At 45.4% G+C, this 26,448-nt stretch overlaps 1 protein-coding gene across 1 annotated transcript in view; it reads right to left on the bottom strand.

The window, feature by feature from the left end:
- The window catches only part of TTC21B (tetratricopeptide repeat domain 21B), a 1,345,192-nt gene that overhangs the window by 1,196,737 nt on the left and 122,007 nt on the right, over positions 1-26,448 (bottom strand). The window contains exon 4 of the mRNA XM_069616283.1: positions 15,934-16,100. Within this exon, the coding sequence (XP_069472384.1) occupies positions 15,934-16,100 (167 nt within the window). The remainder of the gene's footprint in view (positions 1-15,933; positions 16,101-26,448) is intronic.

Below are 26,448 nucleotides of genomic sequence, written 5' to 3'. Positions count from 1 at the left end.
CCCTCTTGCCACTCTAGCCCAGGAGTTTTGTTGGGATTTCAGGGCCTTTCTTGATCCTTCCAGGGGCGATGGGTTTATAAGGTCTTCATCTGGGGTTGAGGTCCCATCTGTCAGGATGCTTTCTGCCTCCTCCAGTGAGTTAATTGTGTGCGACTGGCCTTCAAAGGTGTATTGGAGGGTTGCTGGAAAGAGCTACCAATATTTTATTTTCTGGTTCTGGAGGAAGGTTGACAGGGGTCTAAGAGCTCTGCGCCTATGTACTGTTGCCGATGCCAGGTCTTGGAAGATCTGTATTGGTGCCCCTTGATAGGTTAGGTCTCCCTGTGTGCGACTGGCTGTCATCATTTCTTGCTTCATGGGGAAGAAATGACACTAGTTATTACGTCTGGAGGGACAGTCGTGGAGGCTCCTCTGCGACTCCGGAGCCTGTGGGCACGATCTAGAAGCAGCATGGTTTTATCACAGTCTGAGAGGAGGGTTTGGAAGAAGTTGCTAACGTAAGCTTGTAGGGCCCAATCAGTGATGGATGTCCGTATCTCTCTAATACGTACATTCTATCTGCAGAGCCTGTTCTCGATATCTCTTGCCTTTGTTCTTCAACTCCAGGGCCTGGAATTTTATTTGTAGGTCTGCCAAATGTCCTGCATGGTGTAGGGTCTGTTCTGTTTCGCTGACCCTGTGCTCCATTTCCCCCCATTCGGTTGTCAAGGCCCTCCACTTTGGACAACATTTCCGTCATGCAATTCTGGAATTCTGACTTTGTCTGCCAGGAGGAATTGTAGGTCCTCCTTTGTGGCCCGTTGACCAGTGGCTCTATGCGATGAGTGGGCTAAGGAGTGCCCAGTGCCTGGCTTTTTGTTCCAGTCATGTGGTTGTAGCATGGTCGATTTATGGGGTTTCTGCTGTTTGGACATTGTGGCTGATCTTCTCCTAGTGTGTGGTATTACGCTATAGCAACGGCTTCACCCACCTTTTCTTTGCTGTTAAGCCGCCAGTGTGTGCCACTGTGGTTAAGAGGGTAACTGTGATGACAGCAGGGATGCCGGTGTGGGGGTTCTGATTGGGTCCCTGGGTTTAGGTGTGCTGTTCGCTTGTGTGCGGGCACCAACGTGTCAGCTGCTTTAAGTTTTCACAGAGGGAAGGAGGTAGACTTTTAAGCTCCGGGTGAGCGTTGAAGGCTGGGGGAGGGAGGGGAAGAGGGCTCCGGACTAAATTTTATGCCTTTTGCTGGGTGGCTAGGAATTATTGCTGCGTTGCCTTTCTGTCGCCTTTACAGCAATGCTATGCGACGGATCCTGTGTTCATGAAACGCTATCCCCCATGACAGTGTTGCACTCTCCGTCCGTTTCCGGGTAGGTTTGCATTGCTGGGACTCTGCTGCCTTTGATTCCCCTGGGTTCCTCTGGTTTCTCCCCATTCACCCTGCTCACTGCCACGGCAAAAAGTGGTGGAAGCAGGAGTTCTGCTACTGCCTCTGATGATATGGGGTTAACAGCGCTGCTAATGTTGGCTCTCCAGGCGGTCAGCACTCTTAATCCCGGTTACGTGTGGCGGCCGCCATCATGCAAGGCGCTGGCGCGAGCGAGACCCGTTCCATTGTTGCCGTCTTGGGGCTCATGTCTGCCGATTCTCATGTAGCTTGTCCCACCTATCCCCCAGGCATTCCGCTTGCTTCGCAAATGGTCAGGGTAGGTGACACAGCTCCACTGAATGTTGGATTTCGCTGGAGGAACGGACTTCTCACGGAGGCTTACAGCGAAACAACCGCATTGCCGGCACCCCAAGCCACGCCCTGTGATTATGACATTATTAAAAACATTTAATTCCTAGGTGGAAAATGGCTTTCAGTGTCATTAGCAACTTCCTTTGTTTTTATGCAGGATGACTGGGAGGCATTTTTGACAAAGGATTATATTTTAAGCCTTTGATCTTTTTTAGGTATTGTAATGTTGTTCAAAACCTGATAGATGGAGGAATATGTGAATGATCTTTGCATACTGAGATTATTTGTACTCAATCTTGTCTACCCGTTTCAAGGGGTGCGCCAACTTTGTAACAACCAAACATCTCTGACTTCTAGTCCTTGTCCAGTTAAACATCCCTTGGGAGCACTAGCAAGGAATTATTTTGACTGTACGCTCTACATCTTCAATGAAGCGCATAATAACTAAGGAGATGTCTAATAAGAGAAGATCATTGAGTGACAGTATACTTGGTGAAGGAATATTTTCTGATCAATTGCATCCAAAAGTGGATGTCGCAATAATGGGCTTGCGTGAAGTGGCCCTGAGACAAACCAACGATGAGGGCACATGTGATTCTCTGGTCAGCAGGGCTCTACCTTCGGCTTCTAAGGTGCCTCAATTGGCCGGGCCCCTTAATGAAGATCACAATCAGTCCCCAGCAGCCTCTATCCACAATAGCCCATTGTCAAATCCAAATTTATCAGCACTGAGCTTTGTACTCAACTTCTTGGTTAGCGTATTTGAATTATGGATGACTGAAGTTCAATCTTAGTCGGGTACGCTTCTGAAATTAACTGAGGAGGTGGGGGCATGTGAATCATGGATGGTTGGTTTAGTTGTTTACTAAATTCATCGGTTTGTAAGGACTTGGGTCTCCTAAAAGAAGAAAACCACAATCAATCCATGAGGTGGAAGGAGAATAAGTACCACCTTGTGGTCCTGGAACAGGAACTACTTTCAACAAAATCGGAGTTAAAAAGCTTATGGGGAGAGGCCAGGATGGTGGACCACTAGGTGCCGCTGAAAATATCCCTCTGGATGATACCCCTCTGTCGCAATCAACACTCAGAGTTTATAGGGTTGTGCCAGTCTCAGGAGGCCATTTCGGAAATACCATAAAAAGAGGTTAAATGATCCGGGGTCAGAACCAACCGAAGAGACTAGCTAAGAACCGGTGGTGGTAATACCTTTACTGGTCCCACCCTGGCTCGAGGTCTTACAGAATGCACCATCAGTCAATGAAGAAGTAGGTTGTGTGTAAAGAAAAAGAAAAAAAGCCAAAGAAAAGAAGAAAAGAAAAGACGCCCAACAAAATAAAGAAATTCTTAAGGAAGTCCTGCAGCCCCAGACATCTAAGAATACAAAACAAATGAAGCAAAAAAGTTCTGGCAAAAAATTCTTCAATGCCCTAAACAAAGCCATCAGTAGGGCCACACCAGATGTACCAAATCAATCTTTTGCGCAACAAGTGGACATGAATGAAGACCGGGACGGCACAGGCGTAGGTTCTGGAAGTGAATCATCTCAATTGCAAATAAATTACCCTAGACCCACAATTACTAAAATCAGTGTGGGTCTACAAACAGAAAATTTAAATGAAGGGAAGAAGACACCCTTACACCTGGCCCCAATCTTTCTTAAAGAGACAGCTAAACAGGCCCAAGTTCGGAGAAGTACGGATAAAATCTGCCCGGATCCAAATGTAGCAACCTCCACGACGTCAGGCATTTCGAAAGGGCAAAATGATGGAGGAGCCAGGAATATTGTGGACAAAGACCCACAGACTCAGTGGTCGACCTGTACGCCCCCCCCCTGAATGAGGTCCGGGCTGAGGGAAAAGACCAACGGGGTGGGAAGGAACCAAGTCCCTTTGCCCTACCTGCAATATGGCTGAAGAGAACTGACCCAATCCAGGGCCAAGCCATACTGAACAGGGGATTTTGGCTATAACCAGATAAATTCCAGACTTATTTCTACTTTCCTCTCATGACATTGATCGTATACGTTTTCCGTATGATCAGGTTACCAATAGTGGAGGGGGTGATGACATCCCATTCAGGGTAAAGGTAATGTTGAACCCAGCAAGGGAATTCAAAGATTTGGGGTTAGAAGTGTCAGCTATACTGCCTCAAATTTCACAGAACCAAAGGTCAGGGCTTACCCATATTAAATCGAAGAGGAGAGTCCCTCGAGAGAGAAAGCCATGTGGATGGCCGAGAAGCAACCAGGGGGGAGGAGGAGGACGGAGCAATGAGGAAGCGAGGCGACAAAAATAAAATGTGGGCATTGCAACCAGGAATTCCAGAAGCTGAATGGCATGGAAGAGTTGCTTTAGGGGTGGGGGAATTTGTGAGTTGGAACACGCGGGGCTCTAGTTCCTTTAAAAAGGAAACGTCGAGGAAATGCATCTTTGAAGACTATGATCTGATCCTCTTACAGGAGACATGGTTGAGGGAGTCCTTTAAACTGGATGGTTTCACAACATTTAATCAGCAAGCAACCAATGTGAATGGGGAAAGGCCCTCGGGGGGGGTTAGTGGTTGCTGGTCATAACATCCGGGTAAGGACTATTGAACAACTTCCCTTGAAAAGACGGGGCATTTAATTTTGCCAGTTAGACTTCGTTTTCCTGCTCAATCCACATGTAATTATTTGGAATTAATTTATACTGGAGCCCCGCACTCTCCATTTGGAAGGCTTTCTTGAGGATCTAGCAGACATATTGTTAACTAAGTATTGTCTTTCAGAAGAGAACGTGTTCGTGGCAGGCGACTTGAACAATAATTGCTAGGGGTGGGGGGGCGTTCCGCTGAGGCCCACAGAGGGACCTCATGTGTGAATGGTCAGATATGCTCAGACTTTTTCAAAGAATGGAATCTATACATTGCAAATGGTACCATCCCTGCCGATATTCCGCCTGCTTAAACATGGAGAAGTGGAACACTTGCTTATACCATTGACTATGTAATAATGTCTGAATCCCTCTTAGGGAGGGCCGGGAGTTCAAAGCTGTGGAAATAGGTACCAGTGATCACATGCCGTTGTCGACAGTCTTTGGTCATTACAAATTGGGTCCTCTAAAACCACCACACTCCTCAACTCTCTTGGTAAATCAGGGTAGGAATCGATAGGTCACGCTCAGGTGTAGAGGGGAGACCTCAATTCTAAATTGGAAGAGCTACTTGGAGCTTCTAGGGTACTAGACGATCTACATGACCCAAAATTGTTCGTTGACCACTTATCGGATACTCACAGACTCATCATCAGACTAGGTCTCACAAGGAAGATTCATATTCATAGCAATGACTCAGAGACCATGGAGTGTAATCGAGTTCTGGATAGTAACATTCAGAGGTTTGCAAGGGATGGTTTAGAATTGGAGGTATTCCTTCAAGAAAAGAGGGTGCTCTAATCAATACAGAAAATGGTCAAGGAATAAAATGTTTGAGAGAAGCCACTTGGATCGATTGTCTATGCCAAAAGCAATGTCAGAAGGCAATTTGCGTAATTTCGGGGGTCTTATAAACCCACAGCCACAACAGCAAGCCCCAGTCCAGTCTAACTGCATCACGGAAAGGACCTGGATTAAGTATTTTAACAGGATTTTTGAGGAATCAAACCCATGCAGCTGTGGTTTGACCTCAGAATGAAGTGGGAACTCAATATTGAGGAAAACTAGGTTTAAGGCCTCATACGTAGCTTGTCGAGATATAGGGCTGCAGGGACAAATAGTCTTACAAATGACATGTTACGGTCTGCAGTGTGTCTTTGGACCTCTCTCCTCTTTAACTTGTTTAAAGACATGTGAATTCCCCAAAGCCTGGAGTTCAGCAACAATAATTCCCATCCATGGCACCTCGTGTACCTTATTTTCCACCTCTGGCCCCTTTGACTGGCAGCTCCCCTCGATCTACCAAAGGAAGATTAGTATCGAAAGGAACCTCCTCTCCATTGCTGTCCCCTAGGACGAAAAGGCACAGGTTGACGTACTGCAGCGCTTAACGACTTTGCTGCAGCTTTGGAGGTCTGCAACCTCTCAAGGCTCTCGTCAGCCTTGCTGCCAAAAAGATGGTCACCATCAAAGGGCATGTTGAGAAGTCGGGAATGTACATCAGGAGCAAACCAGGACTTCCGCAACCACGCAAACCCGCTCATCACGGTGCTCTCCGCCATGGACCAGCTGACACAGTCTGCTACGTCCAGACCCGACTGAACGGATTCACACATGGCATCCTTGCCATCCTAAACGAGGGCAAGAAAACCATCCTGTTCCTCCCCTTCGGGAATATGTTCAGCCGCCAAAGAAAATCAATTCCACAGAGTGTGAGTGAATCTTGCCAAGGCACAAACAGAGTTGGCTGCCTTTAAAGCCATACCCCCAGATGAAAACACTTTCTTCGCCCAACTGTCAAAGCGCTTGTCTTCCCTTTCCGGAGGGATGGTAGGATACGCAGCCTGCTTTGCTGGGGCCATAGCCGTCTGCACCACCAAACTCTCCGGAGTGGGGTGCAAAGACAAGTAGCCACAGTCCAAGCCGCTGCCACCCATCTTTGTAAGGCCATATGAAATGGCAGCACTGGGTCAGTGGGTGGACCTTGGTCCAAAATATCTGTCAGGTCATCCTGCAGAAAATCCACAGGTGGATCAGACCACCCCAAGTACTCCGTCACCCTCGACATGAGATGCCTGTATGATGACTCAGCGTGTTCACCAAGCTCAGGCCTGCCAATCTCAACCTCCGGAGAGGTGTCCAGACCACTGGCGTCATGTAAGGATTGACGCAGGTCTTTCATCTGGCTATGACCCACTAACAGGTCATCAAGAACCTCAGGAGTAACAAACCCCTTCACATCTGACCCTTCATCCACCTCCGAGATGTAATCCAAAGGCTGGAATAAATCCCTGGATGAGGGTACAGAAAAAGGCTCAAACACAGGCCTGACTGATTTACTCAGGGCCTTTCTGGGGGTTTCCACCAGTCTCTGGGGGCACCTCCGATAAAGCCTCCTCAAAAGGCATCGAGGGCGTCAACGGAATCAGCATCGACGGCGAGCAAGGCGCCGACAGCTTAGACAACGGCTTTGAGGCCGGAGCCCCGAGCGTGTCCTTCGATGGCCTCGGCACTGATGGCGTTGATGACTTCCTTCAGAGGCAGAGCCTCGAGAGAGCCCCGCGACGGACATGGCGCCGATGGCGTCGATAATAAAAAAAAAAAAAAAAAGAGGACCCAGGATTGGAGTCCTCCCGTCTCCTGCACACTCTGGGGATACGTGGCAAAGCCGTACATTTTTAGAGTACATTTTTCAGTGCTCTATCAAATTGTTTGCGGAATGATATATTTTATTCTAATATTCCTTATTGGAAAAAAGATGCTATAGTAATGATTTAAAAGTGAATGGAGGAGTATCTCCCATTTATTCATGAACATAGTTGAAGCAGAAGCACTAAAAATAGCAATACATTGTCTACATCATCATAGATAACAGAAATTCCACTGTGGTAGGCTGACGCGTTTCGAGGTCAATCCTCTTCTTCAGAAGCCTTTGTGGAACTGTTGTTGGACATGGTATAAACATAAATAAAGCAAAGAAATCAAAAAAGGTATTGTTAGATGTAGCTACAAGAAGCTAGTGAATCATTCATTGTGAATTACACAAGTAGTGTGTCCATTATATATAGAGGGACCCATCCATTTCAAGCTTGTACAGACAGAATGCATTTATAGACCAAGTTACATTCTAGCAGGTGACCAAAAGTGAGACATATAATGTAAAACAGCCAGGACATGTATATGAAGACCTCCTAATCGTATGTGGACAAGGAATGTTCATCAAATGTCAAGAAGGATCCTGATATATATATCCATTATTGGTTGGAAGGCACGAGAAAGATGGATAATTGCATTACCTTAATAGTTAAATGGATCAGGGTACTGCTATATTGGATCCGTATCTGCAGGAATCGAAAATCTCAGTCCTTGAGAATTGTGTAGGATTGCGCAAAGGCACTGGAGAGATAGAGTAACCAAGTGTGTATCACAAATTTGAAGTAATGGTTAGATATTCAATACATTCATATTGCGTTCAGTTAATGGGTAGAAATGATCCAAACGCTGGAACGCCCCTACCACCTAGAGGGGTGACAGTCGAAATAGCACCACGGATTAGTCACGGTAGGGGTGAAGTTCAAAGAATTGTAATACTAGACGTGGCTCAACTGGTTAGTCATGGTAATTAGCTAGTTAAAAATAGCATGTGGTAAAAAGAAAGAACTGCAATGGGGATGCTGAGGAAGTGAAGCTGAAGTGATATAGGAAAACAGCAAAAATGAGTGCAAAAGTCGAAAGGAGAGAACTCACGTTCAGTCCTCAATGAGGATACTGGCAGGTATACGCGCGTGCACACTGTCAAGGTAAAGCCCCACGTCTTAATGGGTTCACTGCCAAGGTGCAGGATCAAGATAGGCACAGGCTGCCTGTAAAACATATTTTTGAATTAAACAAAGGGGACATCTAGGATGGTATGGCTATGTCTGGCTGGCAACAGCCTGAAATCGTGGTAAAGTAAAATTAGGTTGATAGATGTAAGGAGTTTCATGTAACTGACCTTATGTCAGCCGGTAGCAAACCAGTGTGCCTCCTATGTCGTGGTTTGTTACCCAGGAAACTGTCGAGCCGTCAGGACGCCGCGAGCAGAATGGCGAACGACATCAACGGCAGGCGATTCAAAGCCGTATGTGCTCTCTGAAAAAACAGAGTGCCTGTGTGACTAAAGGTTACGCGTGGATATCCCAAGAGCAGGATTAGAGAAAAAGGGAGTCAATATGGGCTCAAGTGAGTAGCAGAAAACGCGTACCTTATCTCTACAGCATACAGTGTAACACGAGTCCCACAGCGCGATCTGTGTCCAAGGAGACAAGGATCGTGGAGAAACTGGCGACTCTCTAGTGGGCGTCACCAAGTTCACTGGCTAAAGAGAATCGTGAGGGAGAACTAGATAAAGGACTAACAAGAGAACACAATGATATGGCAGACATATTGGACATTAATAAGTATCTAACCAACCAATAATGGTATATATGTTACGGCATGTAATTTCTATTGACCCCAGGTAAAGCCAATTCATCAATTATTTGAATTATGTATTTCGTATATGCCTACAGTGCGTTTCATTACAAATACAGTAATTCATCCATACATACATGTGTGTATATAAACATCAGGGTGCAATTACAGACATGATGCGCTGGCTCAAGCGTGCTCATGGTGATGAATCAGCAAGAATGCTGTAATACATTTATATACAAATCCACAATGCTGACTAGACAACATATCTATAACATGTGTTATCTATTCATTGTAAGTATAGGGAGGAGTACAAATATATTTATTTAATATATACATTTATACCTTATTCTTATACACAATCTATTGATTGGTTGAAGGAGGACCAATTGAGTTGTTGGTCAACTCAATACATACCATCAGGGGTGGGTGAAACCTGTTTAAAATGGCACGTGGTTGTGAATTTGAGGTCAATAATGCTAGGGCGGTACAAGTATATAGTGTTTCTAAATGAAACAGTTCAAGGATGTTTCCTCATTAAGGCCCATAGGCTATTTTGTGTCCAGTAGGTATATCCAGTATTTTTCCCTTTGGGACAGAAGCTTTGTGTAATTACCACCTCGTGTTTTTTTTTACAATTTCAATGGTCTGGAATCTCAGATGCGCAATGTTGTGTCTAGCTTCCATGAAATGTCTCGCCACTGGTGATTTTTGGTTGTGGCGCCGAATAGGCGATTTGTGTTTGGATATACGTTCTTTCAATGGTCTTGTAGTCTGTTCAATGTATAGTTTACCGCAGGGACATTTCAAGGCATATACAACGCCTGACGTCATGCAGGTGGCAAAGCATTTGATCTTGATTTTTTCGCCCATTTACGGGTGAGAAATGGTGTCTCCTTTAATCACATTATTGCAATTAATGCAATTGAGGCAGGGGAAGGTGCCCATCTTTTTAGTTTGACGAAGTTTCTGTTTATCCTTGTTCGTTCTTTCTGCCTTCACAAGTCTATCTCTGAGGTTTCGGCCTCTTTTGAATGCCATCATAGGTATTCTAGGGAAAGGTTATTTCAGGTGTTCATCACTTTGTAGCAAGTTCCAATGTATTGACTTGCTAATCTGGAAGCTTTGTCATGAATATTTTGAAATGTAGATTAAAGGAGTTGAATCATTTTTGGGTTTTGGTGTTAAGAGATCTTTCTGTGTAAGGTGATTGGATCTCATGCTAGCTTCTTGTAGGAGGTCATCTGGGTATCCTTTTTTTTCAAAGCGTTCAATCAGTTGTGAGCATTCAACATCCATACCTGCTGGATCAGATATAATTCTCTTCAGTCTCAATATTTGGCTATAGGGAAGACTTTTCAGCATGGGTTTGGGATGAAAACTGGTGAAGTGTAACAGGTTATTGGCATCTGTAGGTTTATGGTAAATGGTGGTGGTTATTTTCCCTTCATGAATCTTCAATCTGATATCTAAAAAATGTAGATCTGGTTCTCCAATGTCCATTGTAAATTTAATCTTCGGATGTACTGTGTTCATATGGGACAGGAAGAGGTCCAGCTCCGCTCTTGTACCGCACCAGATACCAAAAATGTCACCTATGAACTGTTTCCATAGAATGATCTTGGCAGACCATGTAGGATTGTTTAGGACGTATTCAAGTTCAAATTTGTACATGAAAGAGTTTGCATATACTGGGCCATAGCAGACCCCATTGATGTTCCCGATATTTGGTTATAGAAAGTTCCTTGGAATCGGAAGTAGCTGTTATGTAGAATCAGCGCAAGTAGTTCAATAATGAATTCTGGATTACCTCGAGTGTGTTCTGAGTTAGAGAGAAACCAATCAACAGCATTAATGCCTTCATTGTGAGGTATCGAAGTGTAAAGGCTACATACATCCATGCTGAAAATCAAGCAGTCGGGGCCAATTGCTGAGATTTCTTTAAGGCAATTCAAAAAATCTGTGGTATCTTTAAGGTACGTAGGAATATTCTGAATTAAGGGTTGTAGTAATCGATCCACATAAGTAGCCAGGGGATCAAAGATACTCTCTGTTCCCCCGACTATTGGTCTTAGTGGTGGATTTTGGTTGTCTTTGTGTATTTAAGGGAGACCGTAGAACACTGGTGTTATAGGTTGTTTGTTGGTGAGGTACTGACTTGTTTTAATACTGATCCATTCCTTGTCCAGTGCATGGTTTATTGATGTTTCAATTAAGGTCTTAATACCTTGTAAAGGATCACCATTCAAATGGGTGTATGTTGTGGGATCACTGAGTTGGTCCAGGCATTTGTTGGTGTAGTACCTTGTATCGATAACAACTATAGCTCCTCCCTTATCTGCCGGTCCGATCGTCACTTCGTCTCTTGCCAATGTCTCTATGTGTTCGAGTTGGCTGTTCTTGATGTTAACCGGAAATGTTTTCTGGTAATTAAGACGTTTAAAGTCGTTAAGTAATTTTCTCTCAAACAAGTCAAGAATAGGGTTTTGTATCGGTGAGTCAAAAATTCTTTTTGGCCGTAGCTCAAGGGTATCTTCTATATCGTCATCATGTCCTGGTTCACTTTCGAAGAACATCTTCAGTCTGATCTTCCTCATAAGTCTGGAGACAAATTTGTTCTTCAAATAGAGATGTGTTACATGTTGGGACGAATGAAAGACCTCTGTTGAGGACGAAAAATTGGTCACTTGAGAGAGGTTTACTCGAGATGTTGATCACTAAATTTTCTGTTACTTGTTCTTGCCTTTTTGTGGTCTTTTTACCTTTTCTGATCTTTCACTTTGTCGTTCTCTTAGGCCTAAAAAAGACTCCGATGGTGGTGCTGTTGGCCCCGTGTGTTGTTCAGCTGGTCTATCGGTGTGGGTATCCCCAGCCTCACTCTGGGTTGTTGGTGGGTGTTGTCTCGATGTTTGTGGGATTGGATCTCCTGTACTCCCACTGCTGCTGTCACTACCGGATTTCGGAAAGTTCGGATGCGGAGGTCTATTTCTACTCAGGTTTCGATGGTGGTAAAACTCTTGTCAGGTATAGGCAATGTCATTTAGATAATCGAAGGTATCTTGTTTAAATTTTCTTAATTTCCTTTGTTCAATGTCTACTTTGTAGTTATTCAATTTGTCGGGAATGTCTTCAAGAAGGCTCTTAAGTTCATCAGCTGATTTGAATTGCGATAACTGGGATTTCAGGGCCTCAATGTCTGTGTCAATGGTGGTTAATGACTTAGAAAGCTCCTCTATGGTTAGTAGGATGAGGTCAAGTGAGCATTTATTTAGGATCTGGTCCCATTTGGCAACGAATGCCTTGATTTTACTGCATAGAGTAGGTCTTCGATATACCCTTAGACCCCAAGGTATCCTCTGGGACTTCTAGTATTCTACAAGCGTTGTAGCATGGAGTTTCTGTGCTATTTCACGTCTGATAAGTTTTCCTAGCTGTGAAACTAGTCTATCCAGATTTGTTGTGGTTTGCAGGTTTTTCTCTGCTTTTGATGAGACAAGATGCGCTTCGCTTCATCAGCACCAAAGGCTAGGGTGGTTGCATGCTTATTGGTCAATTCATTAATTCGAGAAAATGACATGTTCGATGATGGCGTCGACGCCATCGACGCCTTCTTAGACGGCTTCACAGGTTCCAACGGTCTCGAGGGCATCGAGGACCGGGACCTGGAGCGGGCATGGCTAGAGCGATCTACCTTGTCCGATCGGGACCTCGACGGCTCCCTATGATCACGCCGAACGCCCAAGCCCGAAGTCGTACGAGCAGTGGCCTTAGCGCGTTCCCTGCCGGCTTCTCTCGAAGGCGCGGATGGAACGGAGCCCTGCGATTCAAAAATCGCCATCATCTCCTTGCGAAATGCGTCCCATTCCTCCAGAGATTAATGCTTGTTGGGACAAGCTACCCGCCGTCTGGCGGAGTCCTCGGACGGGGAAGGCGACCGGTGAAGGCGCTTCCGAGAGTGCCTAGAAGAGGCAGAGGAATGGCTGGAACCACTCCAGGATAGAGACCCCCTGGACTTGCGCCAAAGCGGAGAGTCGCCCTTCGAATCGTCGGTCGAAAGCCCAGCGGATTTCAACTTACGGGGTTTGGAAACTCTACCTACAGATAACTAATTCTTCTGCTCCCGCAAGGCCTTTGATGTCAAAGACTGGCATTCATTGCAGTCATCGGTGGCGTGGTCCTCGCCGAGGCACCACAGGCAGATGTTGGGTGGGTCCGTAAGCAACATCTTGGAACCGCAGTCGCAGCACTTCTTGAAGCCTGACCTCGGGGTAGAAGACGAAGACATGATTCTCACAAAACCAAGTACGAAGTAACCGATTCAACAGGAGAAGAACCGAGGCACGCCAATATTTCGAAGCAAACACATTCACGGAAAAAACGGAACTGAGGCTGGAGGCGTCGTGTGTCCTACTTATAACATCCCTCGATGTTATAAGTAAAACACACGACGCCTTCAGCCTCAGTATATAGAGCCTAGTATATAGAGGCCCTCGAGGGACGGCGTATCGACATATCGACGCAGGAGCCAAAACATTTTTACGAAGCAGCAGAGCTGTGGTAATTACTGTCCGGTTTTATTTTTTTACTTTTTTAAATTATTTTCATTCACAATACAACCGTAAGATCATTGCGTGGTCGATTACGGAATCAAAAGTAACTCCCCCCCCCCTTCCCTCCCTCCCAACTTTCCAAGACCATTCAGTTCTGTGCTATGATCTGTGTGCACCGAAGGTTAACGTGGGCTGTTTGTATCCTCGTAGGAGGAACTATCCTCCTTCGGGCAGAACAGAGTCACTGTGAGAGCCACCCATTGTAGTAGATCATTGGAAGTGTCAGATTTTTGTTGTCGTTGCGCGGTCTCTCAATCCCCCGTTTCGGCAGCCGGCCATCTCCGGAGAACCTCCCACCACAGTGATACGCTAGGGGCTTTGGGGCATTTCCAGCCCATGGCGATGCGTCTTTTCGCAAGAATGTACATTAGGTCCTTGAGTCTGTTCAAAGGCTTGTTTTTTGTTTTTAGGGTATCTTCTCAGGATGCATGCTTTAGGTGTCTGCACATCCAAAGTAATGTCCGCCTCGGCCACCCTAGCTTTGATTTGTGCCCAGACGGTTTGTATTGCCGGGCATCCCCAAAACATATGGGTCATCTCCGCACAGGGTTCTTTGCATTTGGGGCACGCTGTGGCTCCTGCTCTTAATGTAGAATTGTATAAATTGCAGTCAGGCATTTCTGGATACTTTTTTGTGGTAGTGTATTATGGCCTCCCACTCTCTATCTACGAACTGCAGGCCAAGTTCCAGTTCCCATTTCTATTGTCATAGATGTGGAATATGTAGGAGGACACAATCCCCTTGAAACTTTTCTATCCTTGGAGGTTGTGAGATTTCTGGAGAAAACTGAACCAACTATTAAGGTATGACGGCTATTTAAAATTGTTGATTAAGCAGAGAAATGTTATTTATTTAATCTTGTTGGTTGAAGTGTTAACTTTCTTATTTTCTTTTTGCTTCTTCTTTCTTCTCCTTTCTTCCTTTGATAATTAAGGGAATGTAAATGTGTATTTTAAGTATTACTGATGAATTGATTCTTTCCTTTTTTTATGTATTGTGAAAAGTCAAATGTTCACTAAACACAAATCAAATTTAAAAGTATATATATCACTTAACACAGTATGCCATTTCCAAAGAAACATGACAAAAGAAAACAAAACTGACTGCACCTCTTTGCAAAATGATGGATGTCATGATCAGACATTATGAGAATTACAACACAAGTCAATAAGTAGTATGGTAAACTAGCAACCCATGACTGTGGAGAAGAAGGGCAAACAGCTAAAGAACTGCATTTGTCCCTCAATGCCATTTTCTTTCCCCCAAACTCCTTATGAGTAGTTTTGGCTCTGCCATGTGATGTATTAGTGGGTGACTGTGTGTTGGTTGAAATGGTGACAAGTGCTGTAGGCTGCACCTTTTTATTAACTCTGCACTACAAGCCTGTCCGATAATTTGTAAAGTTTAATGCCATCCCAGAATATGAGGCTGGAGAGGTGTTGCTCTGCACTTTCTTATCCCTTATTCTAAATTGATGAAATAGTTCTAGTTAGTCTTAAAGTTGACTTGTGGATTGTGCATATAGATTGAGACTGGGGTCTTCAATAGGATTCCAACAAGATATCCTTCTCTTTGTTCCTATGCCCCCCATTCCTTTGTCTCTCTTTGTTTTCCACTTGCCCAGCTCCCCCAGACATTTGCCTTCTTTTTCTTGGGGGGCGACTGCAATTGGTGTTCACTCGGTTATAATGCACTTTACCTGTACATACTTAATATTCATTGTTTGTTTTTATGCTGTTTTATCATGGATTCAGCATTATGTGTGATGTCATTTTATATGTGTATAATAAAGATTATCTGATTTTATAACATCCTTGACCTGGCCTATCCCCTCATTGGCCTCTTAATTTGATGGTCACTTATTTTGCTAGATCTTTTCAGTGATTTGCCCCGCGTGACCCCCCCCCCCTCTCCCAGTTTACTTGCTTTGTTACTCCCCTGGATCTATGTGGTAGGGGACTCCTATCCTTGATCATATATGTGATGTATTAGTAGCACTTATGAGTAACAACCTTAAACGCAATGAGGAATGATGGACAAAGAAGCACACAAACCAGCACAATTTGCTTTTTTGAGAAGAGAATAAATAGGATCAGGGCATTTAAAGAACTATGAGGAAAGATAATAAATGGGGCAAACAGTCATTATCGGAATAGTCTCACTACAGCAACCTCTATTTTATAATAGGAGATTATGATGGCCTCATTCTGGTTCCACTCTCAGATCACGACCAACATGTACTCGAAAGAGCTTGAGCAACAGAAGAAAAAAAGTTTAGAGAATTAGTAAATTAATGCACAACAACCTGGCAATGGAAGAAACAGACAAATATGATAGGGTAGTTAAATGTATGTAACAAAATAGAGCTACAACAATAGTAAGGAGAGAAAAAGGGCAAAGCTGGTCTCTGCCGTTTCCTAGGGACAGCCAATGAAGCAGGCAATCAGGATGTTCCCCTAGTGCTCGAAATCTGTTAGCAAATGTGACATTTTCTGTTTTATTCAAAAAACGTACCTCTTTACTTCCATTGGAAATTTTGATCATTCTATCAACATATTCACGTGCTTTATCTTGGCGTCCAACATGCCATAGAAATAAGCCAGCAAAATACAAGGCCCTCTGTCCAGCCGACTTACGATCATCCTTCATTTTTGTTTCCAATTCATGAATCGCTGCTCGATCTGTAAAATTAAAAAAATAATTCAGTCAAACTGAACATGTCATACTCCATTAACAATAAAAATTGAACAGTCGGAACACAGTAATTTAATGAAGATTACCTAGGTTCACAGCACTGGGAGTCTTGATTCTATTAAAGACACGGAGGCGAGCATTATGCTTCAACTTCTTTAATTCTACTCCAGCAGTTTCAAATTTAAAACAGAAAAATAAATAACTTTCTATCATCTTCTTTCTCTCAACTACATTTCCCAAACATTAGGCTCTTCTCTGTAGTTCTTCTCATTTGCCATCCCTGTAGCCTTTAGCCACTTCCTGCCTGCAACTCTTCCTCTTTTTTGAGTGCTCTGAACTACACCCTTCATATCATAACTAACACACCAAACCAAACATGGTCCTGATAAACATCCAGGTCCTCGCACAACACTCCAAATCAGTCCTTCCCTCCATGACTCAACTTGCTCTCGAAATGCACATCCACGACTTTCATGAGCCGGTCTTCTGGTCCTCCCCTATTGGATCAGAAAACAAAACACTATTAGAGAGGGAGAATACACTGCCTTGGTCACTATCCGGAATAGAAACGCCAGTGTTAGTGCAACAACATTACACAATGCATGCGCTGGGTGGGAAAGTAATGCTTGCCTCGGTTTCTTTAATAGAACCAAGACTCCCAGTGCTGTAAGCCTAGGTCATCCTCATTCTATGTCAAGACCAGAGGGGAGCATGATGCTTGTTCAAAGCTCCACACCACTGCTTCAGCCATTGAAGGGAATGGTTTGAAGTAGAATTTCTTAAAGACACTATCACACGACCAATCCGCCGCCCACAATATGTCCACGTGCAACACCCCTGCCGTGAAGGATTTGGGTACCATCTCTCCTCTCACCGACTGAGCGCCAAATCTGCTCAGATCTATTCCTGCTTGCTACATGATATTGCGGACCCATCTGGAAATCGTAGTAGACGCCATGGCCATATAAGGTTTCTTGCGGGTGATGAGCAGCTGGGATACCCCTGCTGGATGAAACTCTGCTGTCCTGGCTTCATACCCACGGATGCATGTCGCTACGCAAAGCTGGGCTTCCCTGTCAGAGAAGGGTATGAAATGGAGGAGTAATTTGTCTTTGTCCTCCTCACCAGCATGAATGTTGCGCCGTCCAGCCCAAATAACTTTCTGTCAATCTCCCGTGCCTTAACACCCGATACTCTCCTGCAAGACACTAGCCTCAATAACATTGCTAACTTCCCAGACAGTTGTAATGTCGAGAGGTGCTTGTTCTCCGGCCACTGTTAAAAAACACCGAACTATGTTCAAGTCCCACATGTGTGCATTTTGCGGGTCTGTACGGACTCAGAACCGTGCTCCTTTCATGAGCCTAATCACTACTGGGTGGACTCCTACTGGAGCGCCTTCTACTGTCGCATTACCTGCAGATACTGCTGATCTATACACTCCGACTGTCCTAAACGCCCTGCCCCTTTCCAAGAGTGAGGCCAGGAAATTGAAGAAAGCTACTTTAGGTGCCGAAACAGGAGGAGCAACTTGCTGCTCGCACCACTGCACCCACTTACTCCACACTGTGTTATTGCTCCTGCTAGTGGGAGGGGTCCCAGAGTCTGAGATAAGCTGTGCAGCATGACTCAAAATGCCTGCCATTGCTCATCTCTGCCCTAAACCCGGCAAGCGATCAGAGGGAGCGCTCCCTTCACTCTCTGGTCCTTGGCCAGCTAGTAGTTTGAACTTGGTCCCTCCTAGATGATTTATGCATCGCTCGGCTGAAATGCTGTCCATGTTTAGCAGGTGGCAACAGATCACCCGGCCTCTCGTAAATGCTTTGATCACCAAAGATCCAGCTAATAGTTCTAGACAATTTATAGGTAGCCGTAGTGCTTCGGAAATCCATTTGCCTCCATTCTCTGTTGAGCCGCATCTGGCTTCACAGCCTGCTCTGCTGGCATCTGATACCATCGCTAGATCTGGGCTGTACCCGAAAATGGCATGCCCATTCCACGCGTCCATGTTCTGTAACCACCACTGTAACTCTATGGTCGAGTCAGTGTCTAATGGAACCGTCTGGTGAGTCCCTGCTGAAGATGTCTGATCTTCAGTCTCTGTAGGGCTCTAATGTAGTGGCCCTGGTAGGATGGCCTGAGTGGAGGACGCTAGTAGACAAACTAGCCTTGCTAGAGTGCAGAGACAGTTTACCTTCTTGTCGTGGCATGCTTTTATCTCTCTTGAAATCTCAGATCTTCCTCGCTGGCAGCTCCAGCGTTGCCTTTCTGGCACCTACCACGAAACCTAGGAAGTCCTGTGTCCTGGTCAGGATCACGTCCCACTTCTCTTGATTTATTAGAAAACTTAAGGACGTCAAGAGATCCATGACCCACTGTGTCTGGTATCGCAAAGTCTCTCTGCAGTCTGCCAACAGTAGGATGCCATCGAGGTATATGATAATGCGGATGAATTTCTCTCCAATGGCTGCTGTCACTGGCCGCATTAACTTGTTGATAGCCCAAAGAGCTGAGACTAGGCCAAAAGGTAATGTTTTGAAACACCAAAATTTCCCTCCTAACCAGAACGCTAGGAAGGGACGGAAGTCTTCTGCCACCGGGACTGTCCAGTAAGCGTCCTTCAGGTCTACTCTGACCAGCCAGTCGTCTCTCCTGACAATGTCCCTCAGCATATGGATTCCCTCCATCTTGAAATGCCAGTAGGTCACGCAGCTCTTTAGCTTTATAAAGTTTATGACTGGCCTCATTTTCTCCTTTCTGTGGACTAGGAACATATTGCTCACAGAAAAGGGGGTCTGTGTGCCACAAGGCTCTGGCACTCTTTACTTTCAGCCGTGTGAGCTTTGCGTGCAGGAGCGCTTGCTCCACTTGCGCATGGGACAAGATAATTGGGAACCACGGGCTGTTGCAGTACCCACGCTTGAGAGTGTGCCAACTTTGCCAAACATGCTTTGCTATCCCCCCACCCACAGGCAGAGAGCGCATCTGCCCTTCTCTCACCTTCGGTTGCTCCTTGTCTGCTTGCTCCTCTCCCTCTGCGACCCCTGAACCCCTCCCTCTAGTCGGGAAGAAGGAGTCTTGCTGCCGTTATTCCCAGTAATGGGCTCTGGCGCCTTGGGGCCTTCTGGATGAAGAGAAGCGACCGGACGATCGGGCCGGATGACGCCCAGTACCGGTAAAAACTCCGATCTTTTTGATGGTCATTTGGGCTTTCTCTAGGGATGTATATGTTCCCACAAATCTCCCCATCTCTTTGCCGAAAGCCTACCCGGAGAGGAGAATTTGCGCTGCTTCCCCGCCTCATAGGAGGAGAGTTTGCTCAACGTGGCATCTATCTTAAGCAGGACTCCTCTATGCCTCTCCAAAGAAATGGTGCAGTTGGCGTTTCACAGGTGGCACACTGCACGCTACGCCTAATTTGCAAGGGCGTCAGGATCTACTTCCTTGCCTGTATCCCTGGAGCACTTGCTAGGTTCATAATTTTTGCTATGGGGCCCGGTGAGGTCCAGCAGTTTTTCCGGACAACTTCTCCAGGACCTGTCCGTACCTTTTCTCAGTTCCTTTGCAGCTTTGGTGAAGATGATCATTTTTGGGTCCAATTTGGGAGCCTCGGCTACCTTCCATGCCATTCTGCCCTCATGTGCATTCTGGCGTCTTTGTCTGGCGTCTTTGTCCAGTGGCTTCCCAAGTCTCCGAGCCATGTACTTTGCCACTCTAGGTGAGAGCTGCCAGTCTGAGGACTTGGATTGCTGAGCCCTTAACGGGACAAACATGTCATAGGTCTGTATCTAGGACTTCTAGATGTTCCTCCTTCCTGGCTTTTTTACTGCCCCTCTGGGTGGTATCCTCATCCTGCGTGTCTTCCTCCTCTTGTGAGAAAGCAGTACCTTCTGGGGACCGTCCTTAACTGTATTGCTCATGTTGTCTTCCCCTGGTTCAGGGGTCGGGAGGCTTGGCACTGGTGATTTAGGCAGGAATTATTTTTTTCAGCTTCCCAAAAGGCATCAGCAGCCTCCGGGTCAGATCGGCTGACCCCACATCTTTGGGCTGGGGGAGTAGAAGAGGATTTCCTCTTCCTGGCTGTGGTACTCCCCTGAAGGATTTCTTCTTAGTTGATTGCCTTTGCAGACATCCTTGCAATGTCATAGCCAGCCTGTCTAGAAGCAGCTTCACTCCCTTCGCTACTGCTTCAACTGGAGAGTTTCCCAACAAATGTTTGAAGCAAAGCTCCAGGTCACTTTCAGCTTGTCCTGCATCACTACACTCCGGTTCCGACATTATGCTGAGATCCAGGTGCTATGTGCCAGTGCCTGAACAAAGCAGGCTGAAACGCACATCCGCTGAAACTCAGGTATGTGCTGAGGGAGCGGGACACTCACTGCAGTGAGGCACTGCTTCAATTGGCTCCCAGGGTAGCAGGCAGACCTTGTTCTGGGCTGATCAATGTGATTTATATATCAGCGTGTGATACTGTCTTTGCGACAATATGGTGTTGAGTCCGCCACATGGTTCAGCAGAGCTGAACACACTGTATAATCTTTTGCCTCATGTCTCGCGCTGGAAACGCTTCAGGGCGTAGAACCGATTGCGAGCATAGGACCGATTGTCCTCCGACAAGCTTCCGGGCTCGTGCACCGTTATGACTGCCTATGTATCCGTAGTATAAGTAGTCTTATTGCAGTCTTTTCCCTGCCCTGGTCTTCGGAGCTCGCTCTGCTACAAGCGGTCCGTTCCGGCTGGTGGTTTTTGTCGCTTGTGTGATGGGAGAGAGGCTCCTCCTCCCCAAGGAAGGGGGAGCTTCTCCTCCCTTGCTCCACAATCGCTGGCACACCGTTGGCGCCCAAGCAGGTCCCCGGACATGCTTGCCATGAAGCACGGGTCACGCTCGGTGCGCTGTTGATGCTTGCAATGTGCACAAGGTGAGACACACTATCTCCTAAACACGTTAGCTCCGGGGGAGCTAATCTGTTCTCCAGAGTCGCATAAGCCTGAACATGCACTAACATGTAGCGACGCTGCTATTAAACAGCCATACTTACAGTAATCAATATCACCACTAGCAACTGCCTTATACATGTACAATATATACAAATGTGTTGCAATCATACATAAAATACGCTCAACAGTATAGATAGTACTTGATCTTGCTGAAGAGGAGGAAAATAAGAGGATGAGTTGCCGCAAGGAAGTGGCTAAAGGCTACAGTGACAGGAAATGAGAATAACTACAGAAAAGAGACTGTTTGGGAAATGTCATTTAAAAAAAAAACATTGAGAGAAAGAAGATGATAGAAAGTTTTGAAAATGCTGAAGAGTAGAATTAAAGAGGTTGAAGCATAATGCTCGCCTCCGGTCCCGACATAGAATTAATTCAAAAATAGAAGCTGCAGAAAGGGTTTTGATACTCTGATGAAGACTAGTTCCCTTTTCTTCATTTTGGAATCATAACCAACTGTGTGTTGTGTACTTGTTTTACATTTGTACAGGTTCAGGTGGAAGCTGGTAAAAAAACAAATCTCACTTTTGCAGGGTTGGAGGAGTGTGGAAAGGGATGGGTGGAGGATAGTGCAGAGAGAGGAGGTAGTGATGGGAAGCAGGAAGAGGATGGTGAGAAAATAATAGGGTGATGGTGAAAATAGAGGTAACAATTCTGGAAACAAAGAAGAGGGAGAGGAACGGAGTAAAAAGAAGACAATGGAGCAAGAGGAAGAATGATGGAGAAGGGAGAACAGCGGGAAGGGGAAGGACAAGGGAGAGAGGGAAGGATGGAGTGGAGGGAGAGAAAGAAGAGACACAGAAAGAGAAGGGAAGAAGCGAATAGAAAATAGATAGGAGAATGTAGAGTAAAAAGTAGTGATGGGTGCCTCTAAAGAGTCTAGGACACAGACTGAGAGGGAAGGAGAAAGGGGTGAATGTGGAGTTAAAGCCAAGGATGATGATGGTGACAATAAGATCTAAAGTCGAGGGCCAAATGAATAAGGACATCCGTGAAGAGGGATTGGGTCAAGGCAAAAACAAAATAGATCAGAAGAACCCCTTTTGTACATGTGTGGCTAACATATCTGTAGTCTCCTTTGCAGCAGTGTAAAACAAAAACAAACCTCTAGAGGAAACCTAAATAGTGCTAAAACGGACATTACAATAAAATGGCTGTCATCACAGTCAACAAATTGTTAATACAACTCCACATGACATCAGTGGCATCACTGCAATCGCGCAGCTATCCTCCTTGACTTGATCAGAGATTTCTTGCACCCTTTTGGTCCAGGGGAGGAGCATCACGTTTCAATAGTTGTGGTGGTGTAAGGTTACGGACATAGGACTAGTTTATACCGCCTGCCACCCGCCTGGCTCATTCTTGCCGTCTGACTCCGATACTCCTCTACTTGTGCTTGGGCACACTCTGGTCTACACCTGCTTGTTGCCGTCCAACCTGTTTTCTTGCCTCCGTCATCTGCTTAGTTATGGTTGCGAGGAAATGTGGGGTGGCCAATTTGTTTAGGCTGTGTAAACAATCTTTACCAGACAGCTTTTTATACAGGCACATTTGTCTGCCTGCAAAAGCCCAAGAAAGGGATTTACAACATTAAATGAGATCCAACGATAATTATCTACGCATAGGTGGAAAGCACAGGGGCAGAAAGAAGGAAACGGCAGATGACAAACATTGATTACATAATAAGCTGCTTCTCTTATCTGCACCCGTCCTTAATTCCATTCCCACTACAGCCCACTGGTAATGCTGAGTGACATGAACCTCCCGGAAATATCCACAACCACTAACAAACCTCACTTCATAAATAACCCACTCAATCCCCCCCCAAATCTTTCGCTTTTCTCTTCCTCTCCTCCTTACTTTCTATATACAATCTCACAATTGATTCCTTTTACCACTCTATTTTCCAATTTAGTATTGCTGTTTCTCCTCCACTTTCTCCTCCCGCTATCTTCTCCATCTAGAACTGAAAATTGAAACCAGACTCCTTGGCCCTCTACTTAGCCAAAGCCAGATTCTCCCTTCTGCATATATCTCCTGTCCAGGCATCTATAAAACAGGCCTACTCTGACTTTAAGTAGTCTCTATGCTACCCTTTAAGAGAACCACTATCGCTCTCAAACTACTATCCAACTATCCCTATTCCCAACCGTAGATCGGCGCTCAGGTGTGCCTCCACAAGACACAAAATGCCACGTCTTCCGGTGGTGCATAACCATACCACCCCTCCTACAATGATGGCACCTTCTCTGCTCCATGCCATTGTGACATCTCCCCTTCCCTACCCATTAACGAGTCACTACTTCTCATTGAAGATAGCACATCTGCGATACCCTTACTTAACTATTCTCCCTCCCTTTCTATGCTCAAACTGAAATTTCTCCCACTGAAATGACACCTGCCCTGAGAACTGCTAACCCCTCCTGCACCTCACTATTCCAAAAATCCTGGAACTAACCATCCTTAATAAGATTTCTATCTAGCTGGATACTAAAATAAACTCACGTCACCAACTTTATGATCTCTGGCCACCATTATGAACACTTCTCTATTCTAATCTTGCTCGATCGCTCTACCTTCTTGAACATATTGGACCGCCCCTCTCTCTTTCCCACCCTTGTCCACCTTGGAAGTCAAGAGAAATCCCTTGACTGGGTTGCCTCCTACCTTTCCCTCTGATCCATCTCAATCGATTGGAATGCTGACATCTGTGAGGAGTCCGGAATGAAACTCAGACACAAGTTAGCCATGGTTTTAGCTAGAGACCTATTGATAAATAAAAGGAGTTGGGAAAATGCCTCTGTCCCTGCACTATAGGCGTTTCCCTACCTAAACTCAAAACTAAGGATCTTTCAGTGTCAGAATGTCCAAAGCAAAACAGTCCTGTGTCAAGTACTATTCCGACCCTCACATTCTAAGAAAATGAATTTTAAAGTGAAAAGGAGAATTTCATATGCATTCAGTTTTTTTAGTAATGTTCAAATGGGCAAAGCAATAAGTAACTCCAACAGCATACTGCTCCTTACTCCAGAGGGCGTCTTCCTTCAACTGGATTCTTCTTCATATTTCTTTATACACAACTGTTCTCATCTTTCCTCTAGATCAATACTAAAAATCAAACAGTTATCTTTGGCCTTTAAGTTGTCAGGATACCTAGTGTACTCTCTTTACAGGTTCCCTCCTCTGTTCACACACACTTGTAGTTACCTGATCTAGTCTCGTGCCAGGGTGTGTTGTATTATGTAAGGAAGTCATGGTATCAACAGTAAGACAGACACAAGTGACCACAGTTCAAGGGCGTTTATTGAACTTCAAAAAGGGTTTGAAAAACTCCCATCTAATCCTAAATCTACATATGGGAAAAACCCACCATCAAATATTAATGCAGTCCTACTGGTCTTGTCAAAATATAAGGTGTTATGTTAATAAACCTATTGCCAATCCGTACCTATAAATACAAATAGTGTGGGAAACAGTGTTACAAAAGAGAAAGAAGTGCTCACAAAATGATATGTCAGGGTGTTCAGGCTGTTGGCATCCCTTCCCCACGTTTTCAGCACAGGACAAAGCAGTAGATTCGAGCTTAGAACAATCTCTGGCTTCCCTAGCACAGGGATTCAGTTCATTAGCATCGGGGCCTTCAGTGCCCAAGTCTTTTTGCCTTTCAAAGTCTCTTCTTTCAGAGGGCCTGATGCAACAAACAATATGTTCCTTTCCTCTTAGGATTTCACAAGTACTCAATTTCTCAGGCGATGCACTATTCACCTCAGATCCGCCTCAGCCGGGGTCAGATCCTCTAACACAATATTCAATTAGTCTCCGTCTGCTGGGCTCGGACCAATTTCAATTGAACTTTTTAAACACAAACTTGCTTAAACCAAAGGTTCTCAGCTGATCTCCCTCCCATCTACTTTGTCGCCAACTTTCTTTACGCTATTAACATCGAAGACTTTCGATTCTGCACAGGATTTTGCTTGACCTGTTGCAGGACTACTTCGATTTCACAATTCTTTATCACTCTTGCTTTTGCCACCTTTCAGTTGGATACCTTCCAGAGACTGTCGAATGAGCATGCACGCGTTGCCGGACCACTCTGCCCAAGGTATCCTATTTTGGCTTCAAAGTTCAATCGCTCATCTGTTAATCAACGTGAGCAAAATTGAACATCACATACACTGTTCGCTTCAGTGTTCACTAAACAATGTTGCTGCTTGCAACCTTGACTTCAACACAGACCAGTCTGGTATCAGACTCCCCAACTCACCGGCTGTGCTGACTTCACTGGTGCTGCTTTGTTGTAGGAGCCAAGGGCAGTACCACAGTGGTAAGAGATTCTCCCCGCCTAGACTATTGATGCAGGAGAGCCCCAGGTACCTCAGACACACAATGCAGTATTCTTCAGCCTTGTTTCCTGGTCTTACGTTTTCTATTGTCAAAGGTTCATGGAATTAACGGGGTCTCGTCAAAAAGGTCAAGGGCACTGCCCTCCTTGCGATCCCCCCTTTTGTTTTTCCGTCTTTTGCCTTGTATTAAACTGCCATCTGGGAACTGCTGCTTCCTCATGTGCTTTGCCTCGCTCAGAGTGTGTTCACATGTTCTGCCTTTTAACAGTGTGGGAAAGTGTAAAAGAAGTCAGGTGTGCGTATTTGTCAGTAATTGCCTGACCATTGTATCGGGACATGTCAGGTATACGGCTCAGGTGTTAGCCCGTTTCTTCTCATAGTGAGCTGTCCTTGAGAAAGTGTTTGTGTTGGGAAAGGTGGGGGGGGTTAATTCCCAAGTATCCTACTTGGTAGTTTGGGGTACAGGTGTTACAGGGAAGGGGTTACCGCGTCTCACCATCCTGTGTCCCACTACCACTCCCCAAAGACCCCCAGCCAGGTGATCCTCCCGCACTGGTCCACCCACAGGAACTGGATCCAAAAGCAATGACCGTGTCCTGGCCACCTTAATGACAGATCCCCAGGGACGAGCAGATGAGACACCTTCAGGTTTTTCACAATTCACACACTTGTAGTTGCCTGGTGTACTCTCCTTCCAGGGCTTCTTTCATTCACACACTTGTAATTGCCTGGTAAACTCCCCTGCTAGGTCTCCTTATATTCATGTGCTTTTGTCTGCACTCTCACTCCTGACACTTCAACACATTACCCTTATTGTCGATTTAACTTTGTGCAGACCCTCCAGGGCCGCCTATGCCAACCGCATCTTGGTTCCCCACACACGGAGAGTGCGTGCTTGGGGCTCGAGCTTCCCAACTATGGCTGATACTCTCTGAACAACCTCCCGAACCAGATCAGATCAAATCGAATCTCATGTTGCCTTCCGTAAGGCCTTAAA

Source organism: Ambystoma mexicanum, chromosome 9, assembly GCF_040938575.1.
Source record: "Ambystoma mexicanum isolate Mex_15411 chromosome 9, UKY_AmexF1_1, whole genome shotgun sequence".
NCBI classification, from domain to species: domain Eukaryota; kingdom Metazoa; phylum Chordata; class Amphibia; order Caudata; family Ambystomatidae; genus Ambystoma; species Ambystoma mexicanum.
Note: the sequence above shows the minus strand (reverse complement) of the source record. Positions and strands in the feature narration are given on the sequence as shown.